A 24951-nucleotide genomic window follows, 5' to 3' on the forward strand; every position below is an offset into this window, starting at 1 on the left:
AGGTGCAGTGAGTCGATTCACATACGGATCAGAGAAGAACGCCTGCTACAGAGGAAGGGCTCGGAAATCCGTCCATTCTCTCCTGTTGTGGGAGGGCTTTCTATCTTCAAGTGCATCGGCTCACTTGCTCCTCTCATTTAAGTCATTTCATGCCTGTTGGCTGCTCTGAGGATAACGTCTGAAGTGCAGCACTTCTCAGTCTGTCGATGGTGAAGTGAGCTCCTGTCTCCCCCCTGCTCAAACCCCCTGGCGTTGCCAGCTCAGGCCAAAGCTGGTTCTTACAGAGCCTCCAAGGCCCCTCAGAAGCTGCTTCTTCCTTGTCATCTTCGTCTTTTCCTCAGCTAACTCTGCCCCAGGGTGCTTCTATACTGTTGCTTGCCATCCCTAGATGCCCTTGTCCAAGTGAATGCCCACATTCAGCCAGTGGGAAGAGCAGGGCACTCCACTTGCCTTTAGGTGAATGTTATTTGAACCAGTGGACCTGTATATCCTTACATTGCATTGTGTAGACCTGGGGCTTCTGACCACACCTAGATGTAAGGGAGGCTGGGAAGTGTAGTCCTCGGGCTCCTGAGCACACCTAGCTGCAAGGGATCCTGGGAAGTATAGTTTTTAGTTGGGCTGTATTATGCCTAGCTAAAAATCAAAGATTCTGTTACTTTAGAAAAAAAAGAATTGTTATTGGGGTCCATAATAGGGACAGTCTGGGACCATGAAACTACGCAGGATGGTGGAGGGATGGTCCAGGTAAGAGGGGATGAGGCCTAAGTGGGGCTGAGTCCCTCTGTACTCTCAAGTGCTTGGAAAATGACGTAGCTGGGTGCTCCCTCCTTCCTCCTCTCACTCAGGAATTGCTCTTTCTCTCCCCTTCCAGAAGCGTGCTCCAGATTCCCCACAAGTCTCCCCTCCCAGTCCTGGCACACCGCCTGAGAGCAGCCCTTCCCACCCTAGCACCTCTCCCACGGTCGTCTCCCCGTCAGGGATCCCGAAGCGTCGCACGGGTAAGGACCCCCTGGCCTCGCCCTTTCAGTTGCCTGTCTTTGTCCACACTTGGATTTCTGCATCATTCAGCCATCCTCGTGACAGCCCCGATTTTAGCGTTGTGGTTAAGAGCACGGCTCCACCATCCACTGGCTGTGTGACCTTGGGCAAATGACTTCCCTTCTCTGGGCTTTATCCCTAAAACGACTGATAATTACAGTACCTCCCACCCAGAGATGTTGGGAGGATTAAAAGTGAATACGTGTAAGGGCCTGGAACTGGGCCCAGCCTACAGTAAGCGCTCAGTAAATGCAGGTTATTGTCACTGTGATGTGTGCAGTGCTGGAGGCCACACAGCTCACTGTGGGAGCCCAGGGGAGGGCCCCTGACTCAAGGGAGACTTCTAGGAGAGAGCTTAACCAAGCTGAGCCCTGAGGGACAGAAGAGGAGTGAGCAGGGACTGAGGAGGGGAAAAGGCCTTGGGGGCACTGATGGTAGGTGTGTTGGTGCTCAGAGCGTGGGGTTGGGGACAACGAGCAATGAGACTAGAGAAGGTCCATGGAAAGCCCGTCTGAGGAGCGGCGCCTCTGTCGCCAGGGGGGTTGGGAAGATTTTTACACAGGGGAGGGACAGGGGAGAGACCCCCCACATGGCGCAGGGTGATACGGCCTGCTGAGATCCTGAACCGTGGTGATTGAGGAACTAAAATTTTTTTAAAATTTTTATTGGAGTATAATTGATTTACAGTATTGTTAGTTTTTGCTGTACAGCAAAGTGAATCAGTTATACATATACGTATATTCACCCATTTTTAGACTCTTTTCCTGTGTAGGTCATTACAGAGTATTGAGTAGAGTTCCCTGTGCTGTACAGTAGAGGAACTGAATTTTTAATGCTACTTTAATTCAATTTAAATTGGAAAGCTGACTCTAGTTTCAATTATTGAAGCCTTGCAATAATTCGATCAACTCGGATATGTGACGCCACTTTCTCAACGGTAAATTCCATGAAATCTAAACACATCGAGTATTTCTGATGAAAATTTAGTGCCCAATTGAGATGTGCTTTTAAGTGCATCGGATTTTGAAGACTTAGCATAGAAAAAGGAATGTTACTCATTTCTTTTAATATTCAAAACATGTTGGAATCATCATATTTTGGATTTATTGGGTTAAGTAAACGATATTGTTCAAACAATTCTCCTGGTTCTTTTTCCTTTTCTCAGTGTAGCCACTAGAAAGTTAAAGATGATGTACGTGGCTCACTGCATATTTCCACTGGTGGTGCTGGTATAAGGAAGAATAGTGGTAACGCCGGATGCTAGGGGAGCTCTGGATTGAGGGCCCGAGGAGGCGCCATCTGGCCTGAGTCTTGGAAGATGGGTTAGGGTTGGCTGTGCTGAGAATGGGCGGTTGGGAAGGGTTGCAGCCCGGACAGCCCGTGCAAAGGCCTCCAGGTGGGAACAGCACGGCACACGGGGGAATCCCATCCATCTCGGCGTCTCTGGGCAATAAGGTGTAATTTGGGGAGCAGGAAGGGTTTGAGGATAGTGTGTGGTAAGAGGTGAGGCAGAGAGGAGGGTGGCTGTTGGCTCCTAAGGTGAAGGAACCTGCTCGGGGTCACACAGCCAGGAAGCAGGAGCGGCCTGCACGGCAGCCGTGGCTGTGGGCAGGCGGAGGAGGGCAGGGGCCCAGAGCCTTCTCAGGGCCCCATCATCGCGGGGTCTGAGCTCACCGGGGTGGGGCAGGCGGGCCGGCAAGGAGGCCACACTGAGCCCTTTGCCTTCCCAGCCCGGAAGCAGCTTTCCAAACGGACATTTCAGGATGTCCTGCAAGAGCAGGGCAAGGACGAGGACGGAGGAACCAAGAAGAAGAGGAAGAAGGAGGAGGAGGAGGAAGAAGGTAAGGCCCTGGGGTTGGGGACTGACTCTGTGTGCATGTCTGTGTGTGTGTGTGTGTGTGTGAGAGAGAGAGAGAGAGAGAGAGAGAGAGAGAGAAAGTGTGATCTGGAGGGGCAGGGGCCTGTGGGACTGACTGCGTGTGTGTCTGTGTGTGTGTGTGTGTGTGAGAGAGAGAGAGAGAGAGAGAGAGAAAGTGTGATCTGGAGGGGCAGGGGCCTGTGGGACTGACTGCGTGTGTGTGTGTGTGCGCGTGTGTGCGCAAGTGTGATCTGGAGGGGCGGGGGCCTGTCTGAGAGGGCAGGCTGTAAGGACCCCACTGATTTGACACCTCTGTCCAAGAATCCACACGAGTCCGTCAGAATCCCACAGCCCCACCTGGGGAATTTTGTCATGAAAACATTCTGGAATGCATTCGTTTGGCCATCTTAATTCAGTACGAATTCATATGCAGCTTCTCATTTTTCTCTTCTATTTTTATGTTTCTCATATGGAATATATTTTCCTCTAAATGGTTTGTTTTTTGTTGTAAATCTTACCAGAAAGCAGAGAGGTTCGCAAACTTCCAGGGCCCATGGTGCCTTAGCAACTTTTTCACGGTGCCTCAAGGCCAATACCTTTACTGTTCGGTTTGTTAAGTTGTTATGTCTGAACAACTATTTATTTATGTTCTAGCAACTTGGGCATTTGAGAAAATAATACATATAACGTTGAAAGGAAAAATAATATTTAATTTCACTGTTAAATAATCATAATTAGTTACTAATTGTGATGTCTTCTGGGCACTGCACAATTGCTCAGACTTTGGAATCCGGTTGAACACTGCCACTTTCCTTGGTGATTTTTGTGCAGTACTTGGTTTTTATCACACCACCAGTGAGTACCCAGCCTTGCAGAAAGCTAACGTCAGGAATTGCCAAGAATGTGATCTAATACTGACAAGCAAAATACCCTGAGCTAGTAGGTCATACGGTGTCCAGCAGATGTCACCAATTTCCCTTGAAAATGTAAAGTGTCCTCCGTGGGAAACACAACCATAAAGACCTGATCCATTGATCATTTGGGGCCTGTACGAGATTATAATAATCGTAGCCTTTGCCACTGTCAATGTGTTTGTTTAATAAAAGGTCCTTATTAGGTTTATCTTTCCCAGGGAAGATCTGAGTTTGGTGGAGATTTGATTTCCAGTTGGCAATTTTTAGTCAGTAACAAATTTTACTATAAATCATGCAGTTTTAGCCATTGTCTGTGTCTGGGGATTTTGGGGGGTGAGGTGGGGCTTCTTTCTACTGAGGCAGATTTTTCCCAAGTTAGTTGATGCAGTTTTTATTATTACCCTGGAGGTGGATTTTTTTTTTTTTCCAGTCAGCTTAAAAAAAAAAACAACACCTTTATTTTTATCTCTAACAAGTCACTGTTGGCATTTTGAACCCTTTCCAGTTCTATTTTGCAGTGAATAATTCTAAAATAATGGTTTATAAGAAAAGACTGGCCCTCTCTGTTTCTTAGCTGCCCAGGTGAGCATCGGGGTTGGTTTCCCTCAAGGGCCCTGCCTGGTTCAGGGCTGACCAGGAGCGGGCTCTCACACGTCTCGACACTTCACAGATGTTCAGTCAGCACAGCGAAGAAAAAACGGGGGCAGAGTGTCTTGGGAATCGAAATGCCCTTTTTGGGGAGTGGTCATAGTGACTTTTTGCCATCTGGCTTTTTTTTTAATCGGTCCTCAGAATTAGAGACACCGACAGAAAGCCTCACAGAGCCTGAAGGGGGCAACAAGAAGGAAGCAGAAGAAGGGGACCAGCCCAGGTCACCCCCTGAGCCCCTGAAGACCTCCAGTGAGTTTCTGGTCCTCTTCCTCCCTGAAGCCCCACCTCTCTGGTTTTGGGGGTCAGATGTCTTTGGAGGACAGTTAATTTAAGGCTCAGATGAGATAAGACTTAAATAAGATTCTCCAGTGTGTTGTCTAAATGCAAATTCTAGGGGAAATTATAGGTTCTATTGCTATTATTATTTTTTTTTTAAATATTTATTTATTTATTTGGCTGCGCTGGGTCTTAGTTGTGGCATGCAGGATCTTCATTGCCGAGTGCAGGATCTTTTAGTTGCATCATGCAGGATCTAGTTTAGTTCCCTGACCAGGGATCGAACCCAGGTCCCCTGAGTTGGGAGTGCAGAGTCTTAACCATTGGACCATCAGGGAAGTCCGCTATTATTATTTTTATTGTTATTTTTTCCTCTGTGCATGTGAGGAAAAAAAGAGCCAGTCATCCTCCAACAAAATATCTTTCAGAGGGCTTCCCTGGTGGCGCAGTGGTTGAGAGTCCACCTGCCGATGCAGGGGACGCGGGTTCGTGCCCCGGTCCGGGAAGATCCCACATGCCACGGAGCGGCTGGACCCGTGAGCCATGGCCGCTGAGCCTGCGCGTCCGGAGCCTGTGTTCCGCAACGGGAGAGACCCGCGTACCGCAAAAAAAAAAGAAAAAATCTTTCAGAAATTGTAGGCACTGTATGTTATTAATTGAGCAATAATTTAAAATTTTTTTAATTAAAAAAAATTTTTTTGGCCACACCACACGGCATGTGGGATCTTAGTTCCCCAACCAGGGATCGAACCTGCTCCTCCTGCGGTAGAAGTGCAGAATCCTAACCACTGGACCACCAGGGAAGTCCTGAGCAATAATTTTTTTAAGTTAGGTAACCAGGGTGAGTTACAAGATTTTAGAGGTTAAAGTTACCCCCCAGGCCATAGAACAGCTCCTGCAGGGAGGTGTCCAGAAGACTCCCATGGCAGAAAGAACGCTGTGGGGATATTTTTAGGATGCAGGATCGTATCTGATTTTCTGCACCTGCAGAAGTGGGAATATTTTCTTCTTATCGTACCGAGATTTTTTCCCCACCATCCGTAAGTCTCCAATCTCAGGCCAGATGCTAGAATTCCACTAGTTAGTCCTAAAGCATCAGGCCTGAGAGGCTCCAAAATGAAACTATGGAAAGGAAAGGGGCAGAATTGATTATGTCTTCCATCTTCAGGGTCAGAATGACCTTGAGGTTAAAAAAATAGTTTGCATCACCATCTGACCTCTCTCGCTTTCAAAGCAAAGCCCCCAACAGAAAGCGTTTCAGAGCCCAAGGTGGCCGTGAAGCAGGGACCACAGGAGGACGGCCAGGCTAAGCCTCCCCCCAAAGCTCCCAAGACGCTCAGCAGTTTCTTCTGTGAGTTTCTCCCCCCTCACCTTGCAGGGTTGCACCGGGGAGAGGCGGGTGGATCTTTCTCCAGAAAGTACGGCCTTCCCGTGGGTTAGAAAGCCTAACTTGGTTAGAAAGTGTAACTCGCCTCTCGCAATGCTGGCTGGAGAGTGGTTGGCAGGCAGGGGCTGTCAGAAGGAGAAAGGACCCACCATTTCCCTGCTTCATTCCCAGCTCCCCGGAAGCCAGCAATCAAACAAGAAGCAAAAGAAGAGGGACCCAGCGCTCTAAGAAAGGACGAGACCAAGGGGTGAGTCAAGATCTATTGTAGAGATGACAGCAGATTAAACAGAATAAGGCAGTGAGTCCAAGATCTCTCTGACCTGATTGTAGGTAGGCCTCCGAAAATGAGACCAGTAGTCACCAAACATTCTTTCAGCCTTAAAATTTTGTGATTAGGGTTTAATTATTCTAATAAAAATTTTGGGGGGATTCTTAATGGCAATTTTGTACCCCAGTTGAGACCTGATTACTGAGATTAAATGGCCCCATTTCAGCATGTGACTGCACTGTAGGAACGGCCGGCTCCTTTTCTTGGACGCCTACTATGTGTCAGATCCGGTGCTAAAGGTTTCTGTTACGCCTTTTTACTTCATCTCTGCAGTAGTCCTGCAGAGGAAGCAGGTATTTTAGCCATTGCACAGACACTGAGACTAGTAGCCCAGAGAAGTTAGGTCATCTTCCCTGGGTCACACAGGGAGGCGGGGGTAGGGCCAGGCCTGAAACCTGGGTCCACTTGGTTCCTAAGCCTGGCCTCTTTTTCAGCACTGCCCCATCTTGCCTTCTGGGCCTGTGTCCATGTTTAGGTTATTTATAAATAAGTTTCTCTAACAAAATCATTGTCTGACATGAAGTTTTATGTCCTGATTTTTATTTCATGTGATACTATGATCGTTTTCTGTTTTGTTTTTAATTAATTAATTAATTAATATTTAGTTTTGGCTGCACTGGGTCTGTGTTGCTGCGTGTGGGCTTTCTCTAGTTGCGGCGAGCGGGGGCTACTCTTCATTGCGGTGTGCGGGCTTCTATTGCGGTGGCTTCTCTTGTTGCGGAGCACAGGCTCTAGGCGCGCGGGCTTCAGTAGTTGTGGCACGTGGGCTCAGTAGTTGTGTCTCACGGGCTCTAGAGCACAGGTTCAGTAGTTGTGGCGCACGGGCTTAGTTGCTCCGCGGCATGTGGGATCTTCCTGGACCAGGGCTTGAGCCCGTGTCCCCTGCGTTGGCAGGCGGATTCTCAGCCCCTGCGCCACCAGGGATGCCCTGTGATGGTTTTGCTTATGCCATATTCCCAGTCTGATTGCTGATGGCTGCCTCCAGGAGACAAACTTTCAGGGCCTCCAATTTCCTTGCTTTTAAAATGGGGGCTTATCAGTGGCAAAAACACACTCTCTTATCCACTGTTAACGGTGTGCCAGGCAGCAGGCAGTGTGCCTTCCATATCCTAATGCATCGAAGCCTCACAGCGACTTTGTGCGTCGTTTCTGTTGATATCCCCATTTCACAGGTGAGAAAAGTGAGGCTTGGAGGCAGGACAGTATTGTGGAGAGGTTAGAAATCCCAGCTCTACCTTTGTCAGCTGTGTGACCTTGGCCAAGTGGCTTAGCCTTTCTGGGCCAGTTTCCTCCTGAGGGTTTGGAGCATTTAGACTCGGGCCTGGCCATGCGCAAGCTCAGCAAGCTGTGGCTGCTATTACTATTGTTGTTATTGTTATTGTTACTAATTTTGATTGCCTTGCTGAGGTCGCAGACGGGGTGTATGGTGGAGCTGGGATTTGAACCAGGCAGTGTGGCTGTAGAACTTCTTACCCACCGCGCTCCGCCGTCTCTCATTGTAATGATAGGAAGGAGCAGGAGGGCTACCACTTACCAAACGCTGAGTCCTTACAGCTCACTGAGCATGCTCTGTCCAGCTCAGCCATCTTCAGCCCTGTCTGTGCATCAGGATCAGCTGAAGAGCTGAAAAAAATCTGAAGTCTTCTCCCTCGCCCTTCTGTCCCCCCACATTCGGTAGAGAAATAGGCCTGAGGCTGGGGAGTCAGTGTTGTTCTAAAAATGCTCCCCACAGAGTGCACCAAGGAGTGGGAACCCTCACCATAATTTCTTCCTTAACCTCATGACAACGTGTCAGGGTAGGGACTCCTGGTGACTCCATCGTATAGATGGAGACACTGTGGTTCAGAGAGGGAAGCTGCTTCCTCACCACGACACAGCTGGTCAGTGATGGAGCAGGGATTTTAACCCAAATGAGCGTGACTGCGGTGGCTCTATTGGGGTCAGTATGAGGCATTTCTAGAGGCATGTATAATGTAGAGGTTTAGAACAGTCTCTGGAACTGTGCTGCTTACTAGCTGTGTGACCTCAAGTGAGCTACTTAACCACTCTGTGCCCAGTTTCCTTATCTGGATATGGAGGGTAGAAGAGTCCCTGCCCACAGGGCTGATTGCTAGCAGATGTAGTGCTCTTAACACGGTGCCTGGCTCTTTGTGGCACCCAGGGACTGTACCCTCCTCCTGCTGTTCCAGCCAGAGTGTGAGGGAGGGATTGGCTGAGAGGCCGGGGGAGGTCCTTGCCTCTTGGAGTGGACTTTGAAAAGCATTCAGATCACGCTGTTCCACTCCAGCCACGCTGACCCCTTTTCTTTTCTTCAGACATGCCAGGCGTGTGTCTGCCGCAGGGCCTTTGCACTCACTGTTCCCCCCACTTGGAATGCTCCTCTCTCTGGTACCCACACTGCTCACTCCTCACATCATTCTGCCCAAACATCTCCTCTGGCCTTCCCCTGGCCCTCTGAAGTAGCACCTACCATCGTGATTCCTCCCCCTACTTGGTTTTCTAAAATATTTTTTATCTAAAATGATTTATTCACTTAACGTTTTTTTGTCTTTTCCCCCTGACTCTCCCTCTGGAATGTGAGCTCCAGGTTAGCAAACTTGTTTTCATTCTCTTCTGTGCCCTTGTGCCTGGAATAGTACCTGGCACTTAGTAGGTGCTCAATAAATATTAGCGGGAGGAATGACTTCCCTTCGACCCAGGCATCTACCCTACAGTCTCCCTTTTCCCTCCGCAGACACCTGGACCCATCCACCTACAATCCTGCCAAGAACAACTACCATCCCGTCGAAGATGCTTGCTGGAAGGTGGGCCAGAGGTGAGGCTTGGCCCTCCCCAGACTGTCCTTCTCCAGTCCCTGGCACTGCGGGAGGCCCTGTCTCCGGAGGCTTCAGTGGGAGAAAACTGGCAAATCTCTCCCCTCCGTGTTTTGGGGGGACCATCGGCAGCTCTGAAGGGGACGGAGAGAAAGCCCCAGGCAGTGGCTGGGCGGGGTTGCGTGCATCTGGGGATTTAGCAAGGCTGTCCCCAGGGAGGTGTGGGGAGGAAGGTGGCTGGAGGGGCAGCGTGGGTGTACGCACAGCTCTTGCTTTCTCTTTTCCTCCCGCAGAGTCCCTTACCTGGCTGTGGCCCGGACGTTTGAGAAGATCGAAGAGGTTTCTGCACGGTAATTAACCAGGCCGGCCTGGCCGGGGCCGCTGAGTGAAGGCCCTTCGGGCTCTGTCTCTCTGGCAGCCTCTGTGCCTCCAGCTGCTTAATCCTTTTAACCTCTCCTCTCTCAGCTTCACCCTGACACACGAGATCACAGGCCACGGGCATGGCCACGAGAGTGGCTGCAGGCCCTCTGGAGGCCCAGGCTCAGGAGGCCCAGCCATCATTTCTGCCTCATCTGTGGGTCAGAGCAAGATGTGAGGGTGAGCCGAGACCCCTGGCGTGAGGAAACAGCCCCCACCTCCTGGTGGCAGGAACGGAGTCTAGCCTAGGTAGTCAGAAGTAGCCGCCACCTGACTGACATGCCTCGACGTTAGAGGAAATCCAGGTCTTGTTTGTAGCGAGAACCCCATCTCAGTCTGATACTAGCTCTGTGACCTTGGGCAAGTTACACGATCTTTCCACGCCTCCATTCCTTTGCCTGTAAAATCGAATAATATCTAGCTCAGGGGAGCTGTGAGAGTTCAGGGAGTTAGAGGATGCAGAGGGCTTCACACCAGTCCCTGCACCTAGAAAACAGTCCATATGCGTCAGCTGTTACTTCTCTACAGACGACGGTCAAATGGAATTCCTTTTCCCCCCAGCAGCCTGTGACGGTGCCCGTGGCTCGGGTCACACACCGGGCACTGGTCGTGAGCCCTCTCCTCGTCTCTGTTCCCGGATTCCTTTTATCCCGCCACCGCCGCCCCACATTGGTCCTGAAACGCCAGGTGGTCACACACATCCCCCCGCCCCGTCCCTTCCTGCAGGCTCCGGATGGTGGAGACACTGAGCAACCTCCTGCGCTCCGTGGCGGCCCTGACACCTGCTGACCTCCTCCCCGTCCTCTACCTCAGCCTCAACCGCCTGGGGCCGCCCCAGCAGGGCCTGGAGCTCGGCATTGGCGACGGCATCCTCCTCAAGGCGGTGGCCCAGGCCACAGGTGAGGGGGGCGCTGTGGTGGAAGCCCCAGCGGTGGTGGGGGAGCTTCGAGGGAGGGAGTGGAGAGGCCGGGAGCACCTGGGAGATGATGGAGGGGGACTGGGAAGGTGGAGAGACGGGGAGAGCGAGGGCAGCGAGCGGGGTGTGGGGGGAGAGCAGGACCAGGTCTGCCCTGAGACCCGGTCGGGGTGGGAGGAGGTGCTGCAGGCCCAGAGCAGGACGGGGCCGGGACTGAGGGCTGGGGCTTGTGGAAGTAGCTGGGCTTTGACCAGCAGAGTCACGAGGGGAGATGAGGAAAGAGCAGGGTGTGGGCGGGGCCGGCAGCCTCCAAGGGCCGAGCCCTCGGTGCTTAGGAGAGGCTGGCTGGCCATGTGGATGGGGCCTCCTGCCCACCAAGGGCCTGGAATGCTCCGTGTTTATTGTGACGGTGTCAGGGAGCTGTGAAAAGGTCCTGAGTAGGCAAAGGGCAGGGTTAGTTCTGGGCCCGTATGGAGGATGGACAGGAAACCAGGAGGCCGGGGAGGAAGTGGGGCAGAGGTCCAGGGGAGCTGTGGGCAGCAGAGGAGAGGGCAAGAGAAGGGAGACGGGGCCCAGGAGGGAACTGCCTGCGGGGGTCAGGGATGGAGGAGGTGAGAAGAATACCCCCGGGTCCATCATGATGGACCCACCACCGGGTCAGGACACCTTGAGGGGCAGGCCGGTCCAGGGGAAGTTACTAAATTCAGCTTGGGACCAACCTGTATCTGTGGGCCACCCAACAATCGAGGAAACAAAGCTCAGGAGATCTGGGTCACAGAGCAGGATCTGGGAGCCCTGAACTTTGGAGGCCTGGTTACGTGCTGGCCAGTTCTCGTGCCCAGGGAGAGGGTCTCTGGGGAGGAGAGGGGCAGGGCTTTGAGTCACACCTTGCGCGGCACCAGTGCTTAAGGGAGAAGAGGTTTGAGGGTTTCGTGACAGGACAAGGTGCCTGAGGAAGATTGACCGGGAATGGAAGAGAGTCATGGGGTCGTCAGAACCAGAGGAGCTGAGATCAGAACCCTCCCACGCGTTCTCGAGATCAAGACACATTCATTAGGTGCTGACATCGCACCAGACCCGCTGCAGACTGTGTCCACTAGGATACTTCCCTCTGCCAGTAACACAAAACCCAGCCACGCTGGCGCAAAGGAAGAAGGATTTCTCCTCCTTACATAGTGAGGAGTGGAGAGTAGGCGGCAGCCAGTGCCGCCCAGCCTCGCTGCCAGACGGGACCGAGGGGCCGGGGCGGTTTCCGCCCTTCCGTGTTCACGCTCACACGTGTCTCCTCAGGCCCCCCTCGGCTGCCTGGCCCAAGGGGTGTGGAGAGTTGGTCAGGCGATAGCACTTACAGGCATGGGGCCTGGCAACTCGGTCATGTCCTCATGGCTTCCAGATAAAGCTTTGGAATATAATTGTTTTGGAAGTGAGTTGGCGTGGATCCAGACACTAGAACCTGCTTTGTATTTTGCGTATCGGCGACGCTATGGAATAGATAAGTGTAGGTCGTTGTCAAAAAAAAAAAAAAAAAATCTCTGGCCAAGCGGCCAGAGATTGAAATGCGTGCTTTTTCATTGTGAATTGCTTTCCCTCTGTTGCCTTCGTACATGAGTTGGGGCATTGTGCTGACCTGATACGTGTGGGTAAGTTGTGTCATCTCTGCATTTCTTCCGGAGTAGAGAGGAGTGACACAAAATGCCTGTCCTGGGAAGGGCCTGTGGTTCTGATAGGTTGAGAACGGCTAGGCAGAGCTGTTGTGATAACTTGCCTCCACCTTCCCAGCCTCCTGCTCTTTTTAGAATGTATTTTATTGCAGTAGAGTTGATTTACAATGTTGTGTGAATTTCCGCCGTACAGCAAAGTGACTCAGTTCAGTTATACATATGTTAGGTTGGCCAAAAAGTTCGTTCGGATTTAAGTAAAAATAAAAGACACATTTTTCATTTTCACTAACAGCTTTCTTGAACAATGTATTCACTAACCAAACAAACTTTTTGGCCAACCCAATATATATACATTCTCTTTCCTATTCTTTTCCATTATGGTTTATCACAGGATATTGAATATAGTTCCCTGTGCTACACAGTAGGACCTTGTTGTTTATCCATCCCATATATAATAGTTTGCGTCTGCTAATCCCAAACTCCCACTCCTTCCCTACCCCCACCCACTGCCCTTGGCAACCACAAGTCTGTTCTCTGTGTCAGTCTGTTTCTGTTTCATAGATAAGTTCATGTGTGTCATATTTTAGATTCCGCGTATAGGTGATATCATATGGTATTTGTCTTTCTCTGTCTGACTTCACTAGCTGCATCCACGTTGCTGCAAAGGGCACTATTTCGTTCTTTTTATATGGTTGAGTAGTACCCCACTGTATGTATGTGCCACGTCTTTATCCCTTCATCTGTTGATGGACATTCAGGTTGTTTCCATGTTTTAGTTATTGTGACTAGTGCTGCTATGAACATAGGGGTCCAGCTGCCTACTCTTACAGCAAGGGGTGTCCATGGGACCCAGCCTAGACAATAAGTAAGGCCAGAGCACCTCCACTGTATTTAAATTGATGACTTCAAAAGGATAAGGTGACAGAAAACAAGCAAAGGCCCACTGGGCTCTGCCGGAGGATGTTAGTGAGCGACTGGAGGACAGGCAGAGGGTCCCTTGGCCGCCTTCTCCGTCTACACTTGCTCCCCTGGTGATCGCATTCCACCCCAAGGCTTTAAGTCCCGTCTACACACTGATGACACCACCCCAGACATGCCCTCTGGTGTAGACGGGTTCATCATCCAGGCTGCCTGGAGCCGGGAGCCGTGTGGCCACACCTCTCCTTGCCCTCAGCACCCTCTCTCTCTGCCCCCCAAGGCCGGCAGCTCGAGTCGGTCCGGGCCGAGGCGGCCGAGAAGGGCGACGTGGGGCTGGTGGCCGAGAGCAGCCGCAGCACCCAGAGGCTCATGCTGCCCCCACCCGCCCTAACCGCCTCCGGCGTCTTCACCAAGTTCCGGGACATCGCGCAGCTGGCCGGCAGCGCTGTGAGTGGGCAGGCGGCTCACCCCCTCTCCAGACCCTTTGCCCCTGGGGACCCAAAAGGCTCTGGTTAGACTGTTCAGGGCTGGATCGCCTTGGTCCTGCTTGTGGGATCAGAGCTTCCTTTCCTTCTGCTGCTCTCAAGACCGAGGGAACCTCTTCCTGAGAGTCTAGCCCTGATCTAGTGCAGGCCGTGGGACACGGCTCCATAAACATGTGCTGAGCAAAGCTAGGGTGGGAGGCAAGAAGAGAGCGAGCTTTTCACCGCGCTGTGAGCGCGTGGCCGTAGGATGGGGGAGCGAGGGGGGGATGGGGGGCAGGTATTCCAAGAGTGGCAGCTCCCCAGGCAGCATGGTTGGTGGGGAGGTGTGCTCCCCTCTCCTCCCTTCACCCCAGGCACTGACTGCCCTTCCCCCATATCTTCAGTCCACAGCCAAGAAGATGGATGTCATCAAAGGCCTCTTTGTGGCCTGCCGCCACTCAGAAGCACGATTCATCGCCAGGTGAGTATGGGGGCCTGTGAGGGTGGGGAGAGGTGAAGGTGGAGAGGGACTGGCAGCTGTATCACTGCTAGTGCCCCGACCGCCCTTGGATGAGAACAGCGTGAGAGAGGAGCCTGGGCCCTGAGGGGGCGGGATGGGAACATAGGTTTCCTTTCACAGCTGGCTCCTCTTCTCAGTAGCACTGCCTGGAAAAGGGTGGGGGCTCGTGGGTGAAGAGTGCCGCGCTTGATTAGTGATGTCTGCCTTGGCCTGAGTGGGGACGGTAAGCAAGGTAGCCAAGTGGTAGCCATCCTTGAAGTATTTGTCCGACATAGTCATTGGAGTGTTTCTTGGGTACCCTGCCCCATGCCACGTGCTTTCTTCCTCCCTGCGGCTCTTGAAGGTGGGCCCTGTTAGCCTCACCCCAGTTTACAGAAGGGGAGATGGAGGCACAGGGAGGTGAAGCTTCCTGCCTGAGGTTGCTGGCTCAAAGCAAGGCATGTGGCGGGGACAGGTTCCTGACCATCACACTCTGGCACCCCTGGGGCAGGCTGCCTACCAGTTCCAGGCCCAGCTCCGGCCCTGCCCCACCTTCCCTGAGCCACTCCAGTTTCTCAGAGGGCAGCTGAGGAGAGAGGCAGAGACGCCTGCAAGGCCCCTAGTTCTGTCCGCAGGCGCTGCCAGCAGTCACGGTGGTTACTGGCCGGCCTGTTTCCTCCTCTGTTAAGCGGGGCTGTGTGATCTCAGGTCACTTCCGGCTCTGGAGGTTGCTCTGGTTTTGAGGAGGGGGTCGAGGTTGGGGAGACTGGAGGAGAGAGGAGCAAGGGGTAGAGGGCGGGGTCGGACAGATACGGACAAGCCCACTCCCCGTTACCTGCTGTCTCCCCAGAGCCCTGAGTGGACGGCTGCGCCTCGGGCTGGCAGAGCAGTCAGTGCTGGCGGCCCTCGCCCAGGCCGTGAGCCTCACCCCGCCAGGTCAAGGTGAGCCCCCGTGGCCGGCCCCGTGCCCACACTCGAGTTAACCTGGCTGCCCTTCTCCTTGTCAGAAGTCCATGCCCACGCCTACACGTGGTTCCCACCTCCCACTGCCACTCCAGGCTTCTCTCCCCTGCGGACACCATCCCCGGCGCCACCACCCACCGTGGACTCGGGTGGCTGAGCGGGGTTGGGCCCATCCCAAAGCCTCTTCTGCTGGGGCTTGTCTTAGAATTCCCCCCAGCCGTGGTGGATGCTGGGAAGGGCAAGACAGCAGAGGCCAGAAAGACATGGCTGGAGGAGCAAGGCATGATCCTGAAGCAGACGTTCTGGTGAGTTCCAGGGGCCCTGGGCAGAGCGAGGGGGGTGGGGGGAGCCAGAGGGGGGCGGTGGGAAGGGCCCGAGGGGCCAGCAGCCAGCAAGCATCCGTGACCATCACAAGGCTAGTGACAGAGCACTGGGTGGTGATCCAGACGAGACTGGTGCTGGGCACAGGGATGGTGACAAAGATCGGGAAGATGGCCAACAGTGAAGGGTCAGTGACACAGGGACAGGGAGAGATGCAGACACAGAGAAGAGGAGGAGGTATCAAGAGGTTTTCAAGTTCCAAACAGGACTGCGCATGTGGAAAGGCCACGAGAGCCCCAGATGGGGGCTAGTGACTGACGCACAGTGAGGGGTCGTGACAGTCACGGAGAGGACGTCTTTGGAGTGATGGTGAGGGCTCCAGAGAGAGCCACATGGAGGGACCTGGCTAGCTACCGACCCAGGGCTGGCCACAGCGGGACGGTGACAGCCCAGATGGAGTGTCAGCGGCAGGAGGGCAAACGAGCCATTCCACAAATGCCCACGGGGCACCTGCTCTGGGCCAGGCCCCTTGGGTGCTGGATACACAAGACAGACAAGCCCTGCAGAGCCTCTGGGGCCAGGGCAGCAGCCTTAACTCTGCCCCTGCGTGGGCACCTACAGACTGTCGCTCTCAGGCCTGCCCAGGCTAGTTAAATCAGAATCTTTGCAAGTGGAGGCTGGCCTTGAAGAAACACTTTTGAACACATCCTTGAGTGGCTGTGACATGTGGCCCAGGTAGAGAATCGCTCATCTCATGATGACAGACGGGAGCGATGGCGGGCCCGGCTCGAGGCAGACAGAGTCAGAGTGATATATAGTGACACTGAGGGAGGACTGCGACAGAAACAGGGTGACAAGGGGAGTCGGGGATAGGCAGGAGTAGGCCCTGGGGCCAGGTGGCAGGCAGAGGTGGATCTTGTAGCCAGAGAGCAGAGTTCTAGAAACACATGCCCCACCTTGTTCTCACCCCCCACCCCAGCGAGGTGCCCGACCTGGACCGGATCGTCCCCGTGTTGCTGGAGCACGGTGTGGAGCGGCTCCCGGAGCACTGCAGGCTGAGCCCAGGTACCAGCCCCACGGGCCCCTCTGGAGTCGGTCTATAGCCTCACCCTGGGCCCCAGGCGCTGGGCTGGCCGCCTTCCGGCTCCGCTCCCTCCACCTGGCCTTGGCTTCTGCCCTCCAGGGCGGCCATGGGAGGGCCCGCTGCCCAGAGCGCACCCGTCTCAGAAGCCGCAGGACCCTCTCCTCCAAAGTCAGTCCTGTCCCCTGTGCCAAAAGCCATTCTTTTTCTGCTCGGACTTCCCGCTTCTGTGTTAGAGCTGCTACACCAGAGATAACCCCAAAAGGCAAGGCAGGCAGGCAGACAGACTCTTGTTTTCTTGTACGTAAGAGTCCAGAGGGAGGCAGGAGGCCAGGGAGGGGCTGCGCGGCACTCCAGGGCTCAGCCACCCAGGTTCCCTCTGTCTCATCACTTCGTCATCCTGAGGTTGTCACCCTAATGTGCCCCCCCACCCCGCCTACCTGACCTCACTCTCATCGCAACCCCCCCAGGGGTCCCCCTGAAACCAATGTTGGCCCACCCAACGCGGGGCGTCAGCGAGGTCCTGAGGCGCTTTGAGGAGGCAGCTTTCACCTGCGAGTACAAATACGATGGGCAGAGGGCACAGGTAAGGGGGTGGACACATCCCTTCTGCAGAAAGGGGCATGCCGTCGAGCAGGGCCATGGGGTCCCTCAGACCTGAGTTCCAGGCCATCTGGTCGTGCGCATCTCTCGGGGCTGTAGTTCCCATCTCCGGGCAATCCGCGCTCATAGCCACCTGACTGGCTTCTCTGAGAATCAGTTTTGATGATATCGTCACAGTCCTGACCCACGGCAGTGGGAGCTCAAGCAGCGTTGGCTGCACTCATGCCCTGCTGGTGGGTGTATTAATGTAACGGGTGCCTCCCAGGGCCGGAGATGTCCTTGGTCTGGGCTGTAAGGATGCTCCCTGTGGCTCTTCTGTCCTGGGGGGAGTTGGGGCCGGCTCCGCCCTGATCCTCACCTGGGGATGGATAAGCGAGCTTGGCGGGCGCCACCCTGTGGTGCCTTGAGGAGGCTACACACGGTGGATTCAGTAGACGCTTAACAACGCAGATGGATCTTTGAAATACAGTGCCGAGAAGAAAATGAACAAAATGAGTTACCATGGTGACAGTGATTTTAAAAAATACATGTTTAAAGTCGTATGTTACGTCATACACACACACTACTATTTCTTGGGATAATATACGTGTTAGGTGGCACATATGTAGCACTACTCAAGGACTGTGGCCCAGACGTAGTAAAATGAATAAATTAAAATCATAAAACCCAGAATGATGTTTTATGGCCTAACAACATCCAGACAGATCAACACATACACGCAGGGTCAGTGCCTGTGCTTGCAGGGGGAGGAGGGTAGGGATCGGAGATGAAGCAGAGGTGGCGGGGACTTCCACACACAGGGCTGGGAGGTGCTGTTTGAACCAAGGAGAGGATTCACTCAGGTCTCTGCACCAGTACCTTCTCCAGAGCTTCTGGAACCGTCTGCCAATGAAAGTGGGGTGAAGAAGAGAGAGGAGGGGCTCCTGGGGGCAGACCCGGCCCTGAGTCCCTCTCCGCTCCCCCACTGTGGCAGATCCACGTTTTGGAAGGCGGGGAGGTGAAGATCTTCAGCAGGAATCAGGAGGACAATACCGGAAGGTACCCTGATATCATCAGCCGCATCCACAAGGTGGGCACCTGCCGCTGCCTCTCACTCACATGGGGGCCGGGGCTGCACTTACGGGTGCAGGGAACTAAGGCCCAGCCCAGCCAGCTCAGCACAGCAGGGGTTGATGGGAAGGAGATTGGAGTGTGTTGGGCTGCAAATAACGGAACAACTGCAGATGTTATTTTCTTCTCAAATCTGAAGGCGGGTGGCCCTAGGCTGGCTCAGCTGAGCACCAGGGTCCTCCCAAACCCAGCTTGGTCCTCTGTCCTCTGCTGTCCTTGGCTGGTTCCATTTCATCCCAGTGCCTGTCCCCTATGGTCTCCAAGTAGCCACCACGCTTCCAGACAGTCAGGAAAGGGGTTCCAGCTTCTGTCCCTTCCCACAAAGGTAGTGCTTTTCTGGGTACCTCCTACCACCCCCGGCTGACTCCAGCATGGGGGTCCTTGTCCAGCACTGGTTGCCATGGCCACTCTGGTGCAGCAGAGGCTGGGGAAGCCAGAATCTTGCTCTCTGACAGGGAGAGGGTTTGGGATGAGGGTGAAGGCAGCCTGCAGACTGGCCCCACAGCCTAACTAGGGCTGGGTCTCGAAGGCCCTGGAGCCGGGGACGTCTCTGCCCTCAAGGGGGCGGTTTGGGGCCTTTTTTAGGAATCAGAGAGCCATTCTCCTGCCTTCCCTAATTAATAAGGAAACTTGCTCTTTCCTAAAGCAGCAGGACAGAAGTAACAGTATACGTACGGCACAGGCATTAAAGGAGTTCCTGGTACATGCCAAGCACTGTTGTTTTAAACCAGCTTAAGGTGTAGCTTTGTAAAAGGTTCTGATAGAGTTTGAAGAGTTTTGACAAGTTCATACACCCACATAATCGGCATGTAAAACGTTTCCGTGTTTTCGTCACTCCAGAGTGTTTCCCCATGCCCCATGCCAAGTTGGCCCCTGTCCCCGCCCCCATCAGCCGTCTCCTGAGGCAACAGCCACTGATCTGCTTTTTCATTGGGACAGGTTCGTTTTTGCCTTTGCTAGAGCTCCAGATACGTGGTGATAGTACAGGGTCTTTTGTATCTGGCTTCTTTCGCTCATTCATTCAACAAGTATTGGTTGGGCGACTGCCCTGTGCTGAGCCCTGTGCTGGAGGCTGGGGCTTTAACAGAGACGGCAGGGCAGGCAGATCTCCATCAGAGTCCCGCTGCTGCCTCTATGAGTACACTCAGAGATCGGGCGCCGAAGAAAAGGTCCAGCATTCATTGGAGCCTTTAAAAGAATAAGACTTAGACTTGGTGTCAGGAAAGCAAGGCCATCACCAAGCACAGCCCAGGGTACAGTGGGAATGGTGCCCCTGGAGTCGTGCAGATTCTAGCGTAAACAGCATGTGCAAAGGCCCGGTGGTTGGAGGGGCACAGCCCATTCAAGAAACAGAAAGGCTAGTGCATTGGGGTACAGAGCGTGAGTCTGAGGGGCACAGGTGAGGCGAGGAAGGGCCACGGGCTGACCAAGGAGAGGTCCCACAGCTTTGGGGAGCTGTGGGGTGGTTTTTAGCAGGGATGAGAAGGGATCAGATTTGGGGTTTGCCAAGAGCAGCCTGGCTGCTGTGAGGAGAGTGGATTGGACGGGGTCAGTGCAGGAGCGGGGAGACCAGTAGGATGCTGTGGCTTAGGCTGGACTGGGCTCAGCAAGGTGGTGACAGGTGGACAGCTTAGCAGTTTCAGAGCGGAAACGGACAAGTTCACGGGGTAATTGAGTGTGAAGTGGGAGGAAGAGGAAGATGACAAAGGCTTCTTGGTTTCCAGCTTGTGGGACCAAATAGTAAGTCCTCAGAAAACATAGTTTTTTTTCCCCTCTCAGTGGGGAACAAGAGAAGGGGTCTGTGTTCACATGTGTCTCTTTAAGGTTGACGTCAGTTTGTCAGTGGATCTTCAGAGCTGCAGAAGGAAAAAGATGTTTCCCTGCGTCTGTCTTTTGGCCTCATCCGCCACTTCTCACCAGTCCTGGGTCCCCCTCTTCACCTTTCAGATTAAACTCCCATCAGTCACATCCTTCATCCTGGACGCGGAAGCTGTGGCTTGGGACCGGGAAAAGAAGCAGATCCAGCCATTCCAAGTGCTCACCACCCGCAAACGCAAGGTAGCCTCTGCCCGCCCCTCCACCGCCTGCCCTCATCTTCCACCCAGTCCTGTGCAATCCCAGAGAGACAGAGCTATCAGTTGGGTTGTAGTTCTCTCAGCCTTTTGCAGTGTGGCTGCCACAGCTCCAGCCATCACATTCTTATCCCAGCATGCCAAGTTGGAAGGAGGGAAGGCCTCTTTTCCAACATCTGTTTTATTATGAAAGATCTGTTCTAGGAGCCCCCACAACCTGCACCCCAACAATCTTCTTTACTCTCATTGGCCAGAGTTGTGTCATGTCACCCCCATTAGCTGCGAGGGAGGCTGGGAGAGCAAATACCTAGCAGTGGTGAATGAGGTGGTTGGGATTAGCCAAGAGCCATCCCAATTCAGTGCGTGTGGCTGGCAGCATTGATGCCCTCACAGGTGTGCGGCCTGTTGGCTGGGGAGAAGCGGGGGATGGCAGGTGACAGGGGTGTCTGCCTCGGGCATAATGGGAAGGGACCCAACTGGGCCCCATCTCACCTTCACCCGCTCCTGGTCTCCATCCTGCCCTGACCCAGGAGGTGGACGCGGCAGAGATCCAGGTGCAGGTGTGTCTGTACGCCTTCGACCTCATCTACCTCAATGGAGAGGTGAGTTCTGGCATCGTGTCCAGGTCAGCTGGGGCATGACTTGAGGTGAGGGGAGAGAGCTTGGGAGCCAGCGGTTAGAGTTTCATCACTGAGCCCGGAGGCCACACTCGGGCAGTGGTTCTCAAAATGTGGACTGTAAGGCCCTCCCTTTCCCAGCATCTGTGTGAGGGGGATTTTCTTCCTGTCCTGCGACCTGAACGACATTTTGTAGCCGTCCGAATGCAGAAGCAGATGTGAGAATCCAGCCTCTGTTAAGCCAGACATTAGAGAATTGGCAAAAATATAAAATAATGCCCCTCTTCGCACTCATTTCCATAAGCCACATGATGACATGTGACCCATCCGCTTCCTGCTTCTCCCGAGGTCAGGGTTTCTTCTCTTTATTTCCACGATGATGCCCCATCTCTTTCATCCTGCCCCACAGTCCCTGGTACGTGAGCCCCTTTCCCGACGCCGGCAGCTGCTCCGGGAGAACTTCGTGGAGACGGAGGGCGAGTTTGTCTTTGCCACCTCTCTGGACACCAAGGACACGGACCAGATCGCCGAGTTCTTGGAGCAGTCGGTGAAAGGTGAGGGCATCCGCCAAGGTCTGCGCCCCCATCGCCCACCCCCCAAGATCTGCACCCATCCCAGCCCCACCCTGGACGACTGGACCAGAACCCTGCCTGCGTCTGTTGTGAGGCTGTGAGCCGGGGCTTCACAGGGCTCTCATGTGTCCCCCAGACTCCTGCGAGGGGCTGATGGTGAAGACCCTGGATGTGGACGCCACCTACGAGATCGCCAAGAGGTCGCACAACTGGCTCAAGGTGCCGCCTGCCCCCGCCCCCCTTTCTTGCTGAGCTGGGGACTGGAAGCCTGCCCCTGCTGGGTGGTCCATGCCCAGTCCCCACATCCACCCCATTTGAGCCCCAGAGCCCTTTGCTCAGTCCCTCCCGCCTCTCACTGCAGCCAGCCTCGGCTCTGCTCCCCTAGTGAGTCGACACGAGCAAATTCACCAAGGACTGGTGGAGAACCGCCCGGCTAGGCACCCCAGATGTGGGGGTGAGGGAGCCCAAGGAGCTTTCTGTTCCCTCTGAGCTTGCCTTCCGCCAGGAAGTCAGCCAGGATGCAAACGGGATAGAGTCAGGGAGTGATGAGTGCTATGAAGAAAGCAAGTCCACTTGGGGCCAGGGAGGGTCTGCAGTACTTCGGGTGATTGGGGAAAGCCTTTCCAGAGGCAGTGTTTGGGTTGAGACATGGATGATAGGAAGTGGTCGGTCATGTGAAGATCAGGGGTGGAGCATGTGGGTGGGGGTTGGGCGCGGGCAGCAAGTGCAGAGGCCCTGGGGTAGGACAAGCTTGGTGTGTGCAGGGGTCGAGGACCATCGAGGCGTGAGGTGAGGTCAGGGCAGAGAGTGGGTCCCAGATCACCCAGCACTGGGTGGTAAAACTGGGTTTTCCTCCAGGGGTTTCAGGAAGCCAGCGGAGGTTTTAAGGGGGAGTCACCTGGTCTGACTGTCGTTTGGCACAAGTCCTCCGGCCGCTCTGTGGGTGGTGGACGGGTGCGGGAGTGCTGGGCAGAAGTGGGAGCAGGCAGGCGGACGGCAGCTGTCCGGTAAGAGGTGATGGGAGCTTGAGCAGAGAGGCAGCAGTGAGGAGGGGGCCAGGAGACCCAAGCGGGAGATAGCCGGGCGCTGAGCTGGCGGAGCCTGTGGACAGGGTTTCCCTGTGTGTGTTTTTTTGTTTGTTTGTTTGTTTAAATATTTACTTACTTATTTTGGCTGCTCGGGTCTTAGTTGCGGCATGCGGACTTCGGTGCGGCCTGCCTGCGGGATCTAGTTCCCTGACCGGGAATTGAACCTGGGCCCCCTGCATTGGGAGCGTGGAGTCTTTCCCTGGACCACCAGGGAAATCCCTCCCTGTGTGTTTTTTAGCTGTTTATGCTCTGTCCCGCCCCCACTAAGCTGTAAGCGGCTGTGCAGGTGCAAACCTTGCCAGTGTCAAGGAATGCTCGCTGTTGCATCCCCACGGCTGGGCTCCTGCCTGGCACACAGTTGGCACTTAATTGATGTCTTTGGAATGAATGGATAAATGTTCTCTGTGTGAAGGAGTGGAATGCGCCTCCATGTCGAATGGAGGGGGGTTTCGGGGTGACCCCTGGGGTCTCCCCGCCTGACCTGTCCCCTCGATCCTGCCTCCTCTTCGCATTTGAGTCCCCTCGTTCTCATCAGCCCTTGCAGCCTAGAAACCTGTTCCACGTCCAGTCTCCTCTCGGTGACTGTCATGGGTCTTCTCACCCAGCCCCTCCTCGCGCCTCTGCTTAAGCTCCAGCGATGGGAGCCACACCCGAGCGTCCCACCCTCACCCCCCACCTTCCCTCCTCCCAGCTGAAGAAGGACTACCTGGATGGCGTGGGCGACACCCTGGACCTCGTGGTGATCGGCGCCTACCTGGGCCGGGGAAAGCGGGCCGGCCGGTACGGGGGCTTCCTGCTGGCCGCCTACGACGAGGAGAGCGAGGAACTGCAGGCCATATGCAAGGTGCCGGGAGCTGGGGGGCCGCAGAAGCGGGAAGGGAGTGGGTGTGACTCAACCTCGGGGGCCGGGCGCTGGGAGCACGTGGAGCCTCTGACTCCCCTATCCTCCTCGCAGCTCGGAACGGGCTTCAGCGACGAGGAGCTAGAGGAGCATCACCAGACCCTCCAGGTGAGCCCCTCCGCCCCCACCCCCGTGTGTGCCTGGGGCTCTCGCCCTCCGGGAGGCTCGGGACGCGGGCCCGGCACTGCGGAGCTGGCACTGCGGAGCTGGCTTCCGAGTAGTGCAGCACGTCCAAGTTCCCGTCCCAGCCCTGCCAGCTACCGGCCAGAGCCTCCGGTCAGGGAGCGTCGTCTCCCCGGGCTCAGTGCCTCGGCCGCGCCCGAGACAGGCTCAGGGAGGGCGTGTTGCTCGTTCCCCAAGTTCGCCCTTAGGATGCCAGTGGAGCCCCTAGTTGTCGCGGTGTTTGCTGTCCTGGTCCCAGGCATTTGGGGGGTGCTCTGACTTTCCTGTGTGTTGGTGTCTCTGGTCCCGTCTGTCCCATTCTTGGTCCCCCCTCCCCTCTAGGTCTCTGACTCCCCGTCTCTGGGTCTTGGTTCCTCTCTCTGACTCTCTCTGCCTTTAATTTCTTGTCTCAGCTCCCAGGGTCTCTGTCGTTTCTTCCTTTCTCCCGTTTCCCCCATCACCCCCCAGCTCCACCTACCACCAGCTTTTTACTTGGAGGGGCATCTGTATCTATCCCCTTCCTCCATCTTCCTCCCTCTTTCCTCACTCTCCAGTCCTGCCCCTGCAACCCTCCCCTCAGCCTTGACTTTGAGATCCAAGACCCTCTCTCCCTTATTCCCGCCACTGGCTGCAGGCCCTGGTGCTGCCCGCCCCACGCTCCTATGTCCGGGCCGACGGCGCCGTGGCCCCTGACCACTGGCTGGACCCCAGCGCCGTGTGGGAGGTGAAGTGTGCAGACCTCTCCCTCTCCCCCATCTACCCGGCTGCCCGGGGCCTGGTGAGTAACTGGGGGACCCTGGAATAGACCCTCCGAAGGAACCAGCTGGGAGGGTGGGGAAACGGGGGGAGGGGATCTTGGAGCCCATGTCTGAGCTTCCTGGGTGATGCTTAGGAAGACTGGAGCTTGCGTTGTATTTGGGTTTCAGATAATGAGGTCAAAGTCTTATTAAAAAATTAAAAAAAAGAAATTCCCCAGGAGTAGAAAGAAAACTGTGAAATTGCTTTCTTTGATTTAAAAATTTTTTTTATTTTTATTTTTTTAATTTTATGTTCTTATTGGAGTATAGTTGATTTACCATGTTGTGTTAGTTTCAGGGTGTACAGCAAAGTGATTCAGTTATATATATATATTCTTTTTCAGATTCTTTTCCCTTTGTTACTACAAAATATTGAGTAGTTCCCTGTGCTATATAGTACGTTCTTATTGTTTATCCACTTTATATATAGTAGTGTATATCCGTTAATCCCAAACTCCTAATTTATCCCTCACCCCTCCTTCCCCCTTTGGTAAACCATAAGTTTGTTTTCTGTGTCTGTG

The 24951-nt window shown here is 54.3% G+C and overlaps 1 protein-coding gene across 1 annotated transcript in view; it reads left to right on the plus strand.

Annotated features, from left to right (window-relative positions):
* Positions 1-24951, plus strand: part of LIG1 (DNA ligase 1) — a 41726-nt gene that overhangs the window by 15103 nt on the left and 1672 nt on the right. Inside the window, exons 5-26 of the mRNA XM_082677478.1 lie at positions 875-1001; positions 2772-2882; positions 4606-4713; positions 5975-6091; positions 6299-6374; positions 9190-9270; positions 9562-9618; positions 10412-10584; positions 13461-13627; positions 14049-14125; positions 14994-15085; positions 15312-15411; positions 16407-16492; positions 16979-17094; positions 18085-18180; positions 20169-20279; positions 20824-20895; positions 21320-21464; positions 21619-21701; positions 23262-23414; positions 23526-23579; positions 24268-24411. Of these exons, the coding sequence (XP_082533604.1) occupies positions 875-1001; positions 2772-2882; positions 4606-4713; positions 5975-6091; positions 6299-6374; positions 9190-9270; positions 9562-9618; positions 10412-10584; positions 13461-13627; positions 14049-14125; positions 14994-15085; positions 15312-15411; positions 16407-16492; positions 16979-17094; positions 18085-18180; positions 20169-20279; positions 20824-20895; positions 21320-21464; positions 21619-21701; positions 23262-23414; positions 23526-23579; positions 24268-24411 (2346 nt within the window). The remainder of the gene's footprint in view (positions 1-874; positions 1002-2771; positions 2883-4605; positions 4714-5974; positions 6092-6298; positions 6375-9189; positions 9271-9561; positions 9619-10411; positions 10585-13460; positions 13628-14048; positions 14126-14993; positions 15086-15311; positions 15412-16406; positions 16493-16978; positions 17095-18084; positions 18181-20168; positions 20280-20823; positions 20896-21319; positions 21465-21618; positions 21702-23261; positions 23415-23525; positions 23580-24267; positions 24412-24951) is intronic.

Source organism: Grampus griseus, assembly GCF_964374135.1.
Source record: "Grampus griseus genome assembly, chromosome: 19".
NCBI classification, from domain to species: Eukaryota; Metazoa; Chordata; class Mammalia; order Artiodactyla; family Delphinidae; genus Grampus; species Grampus griseus.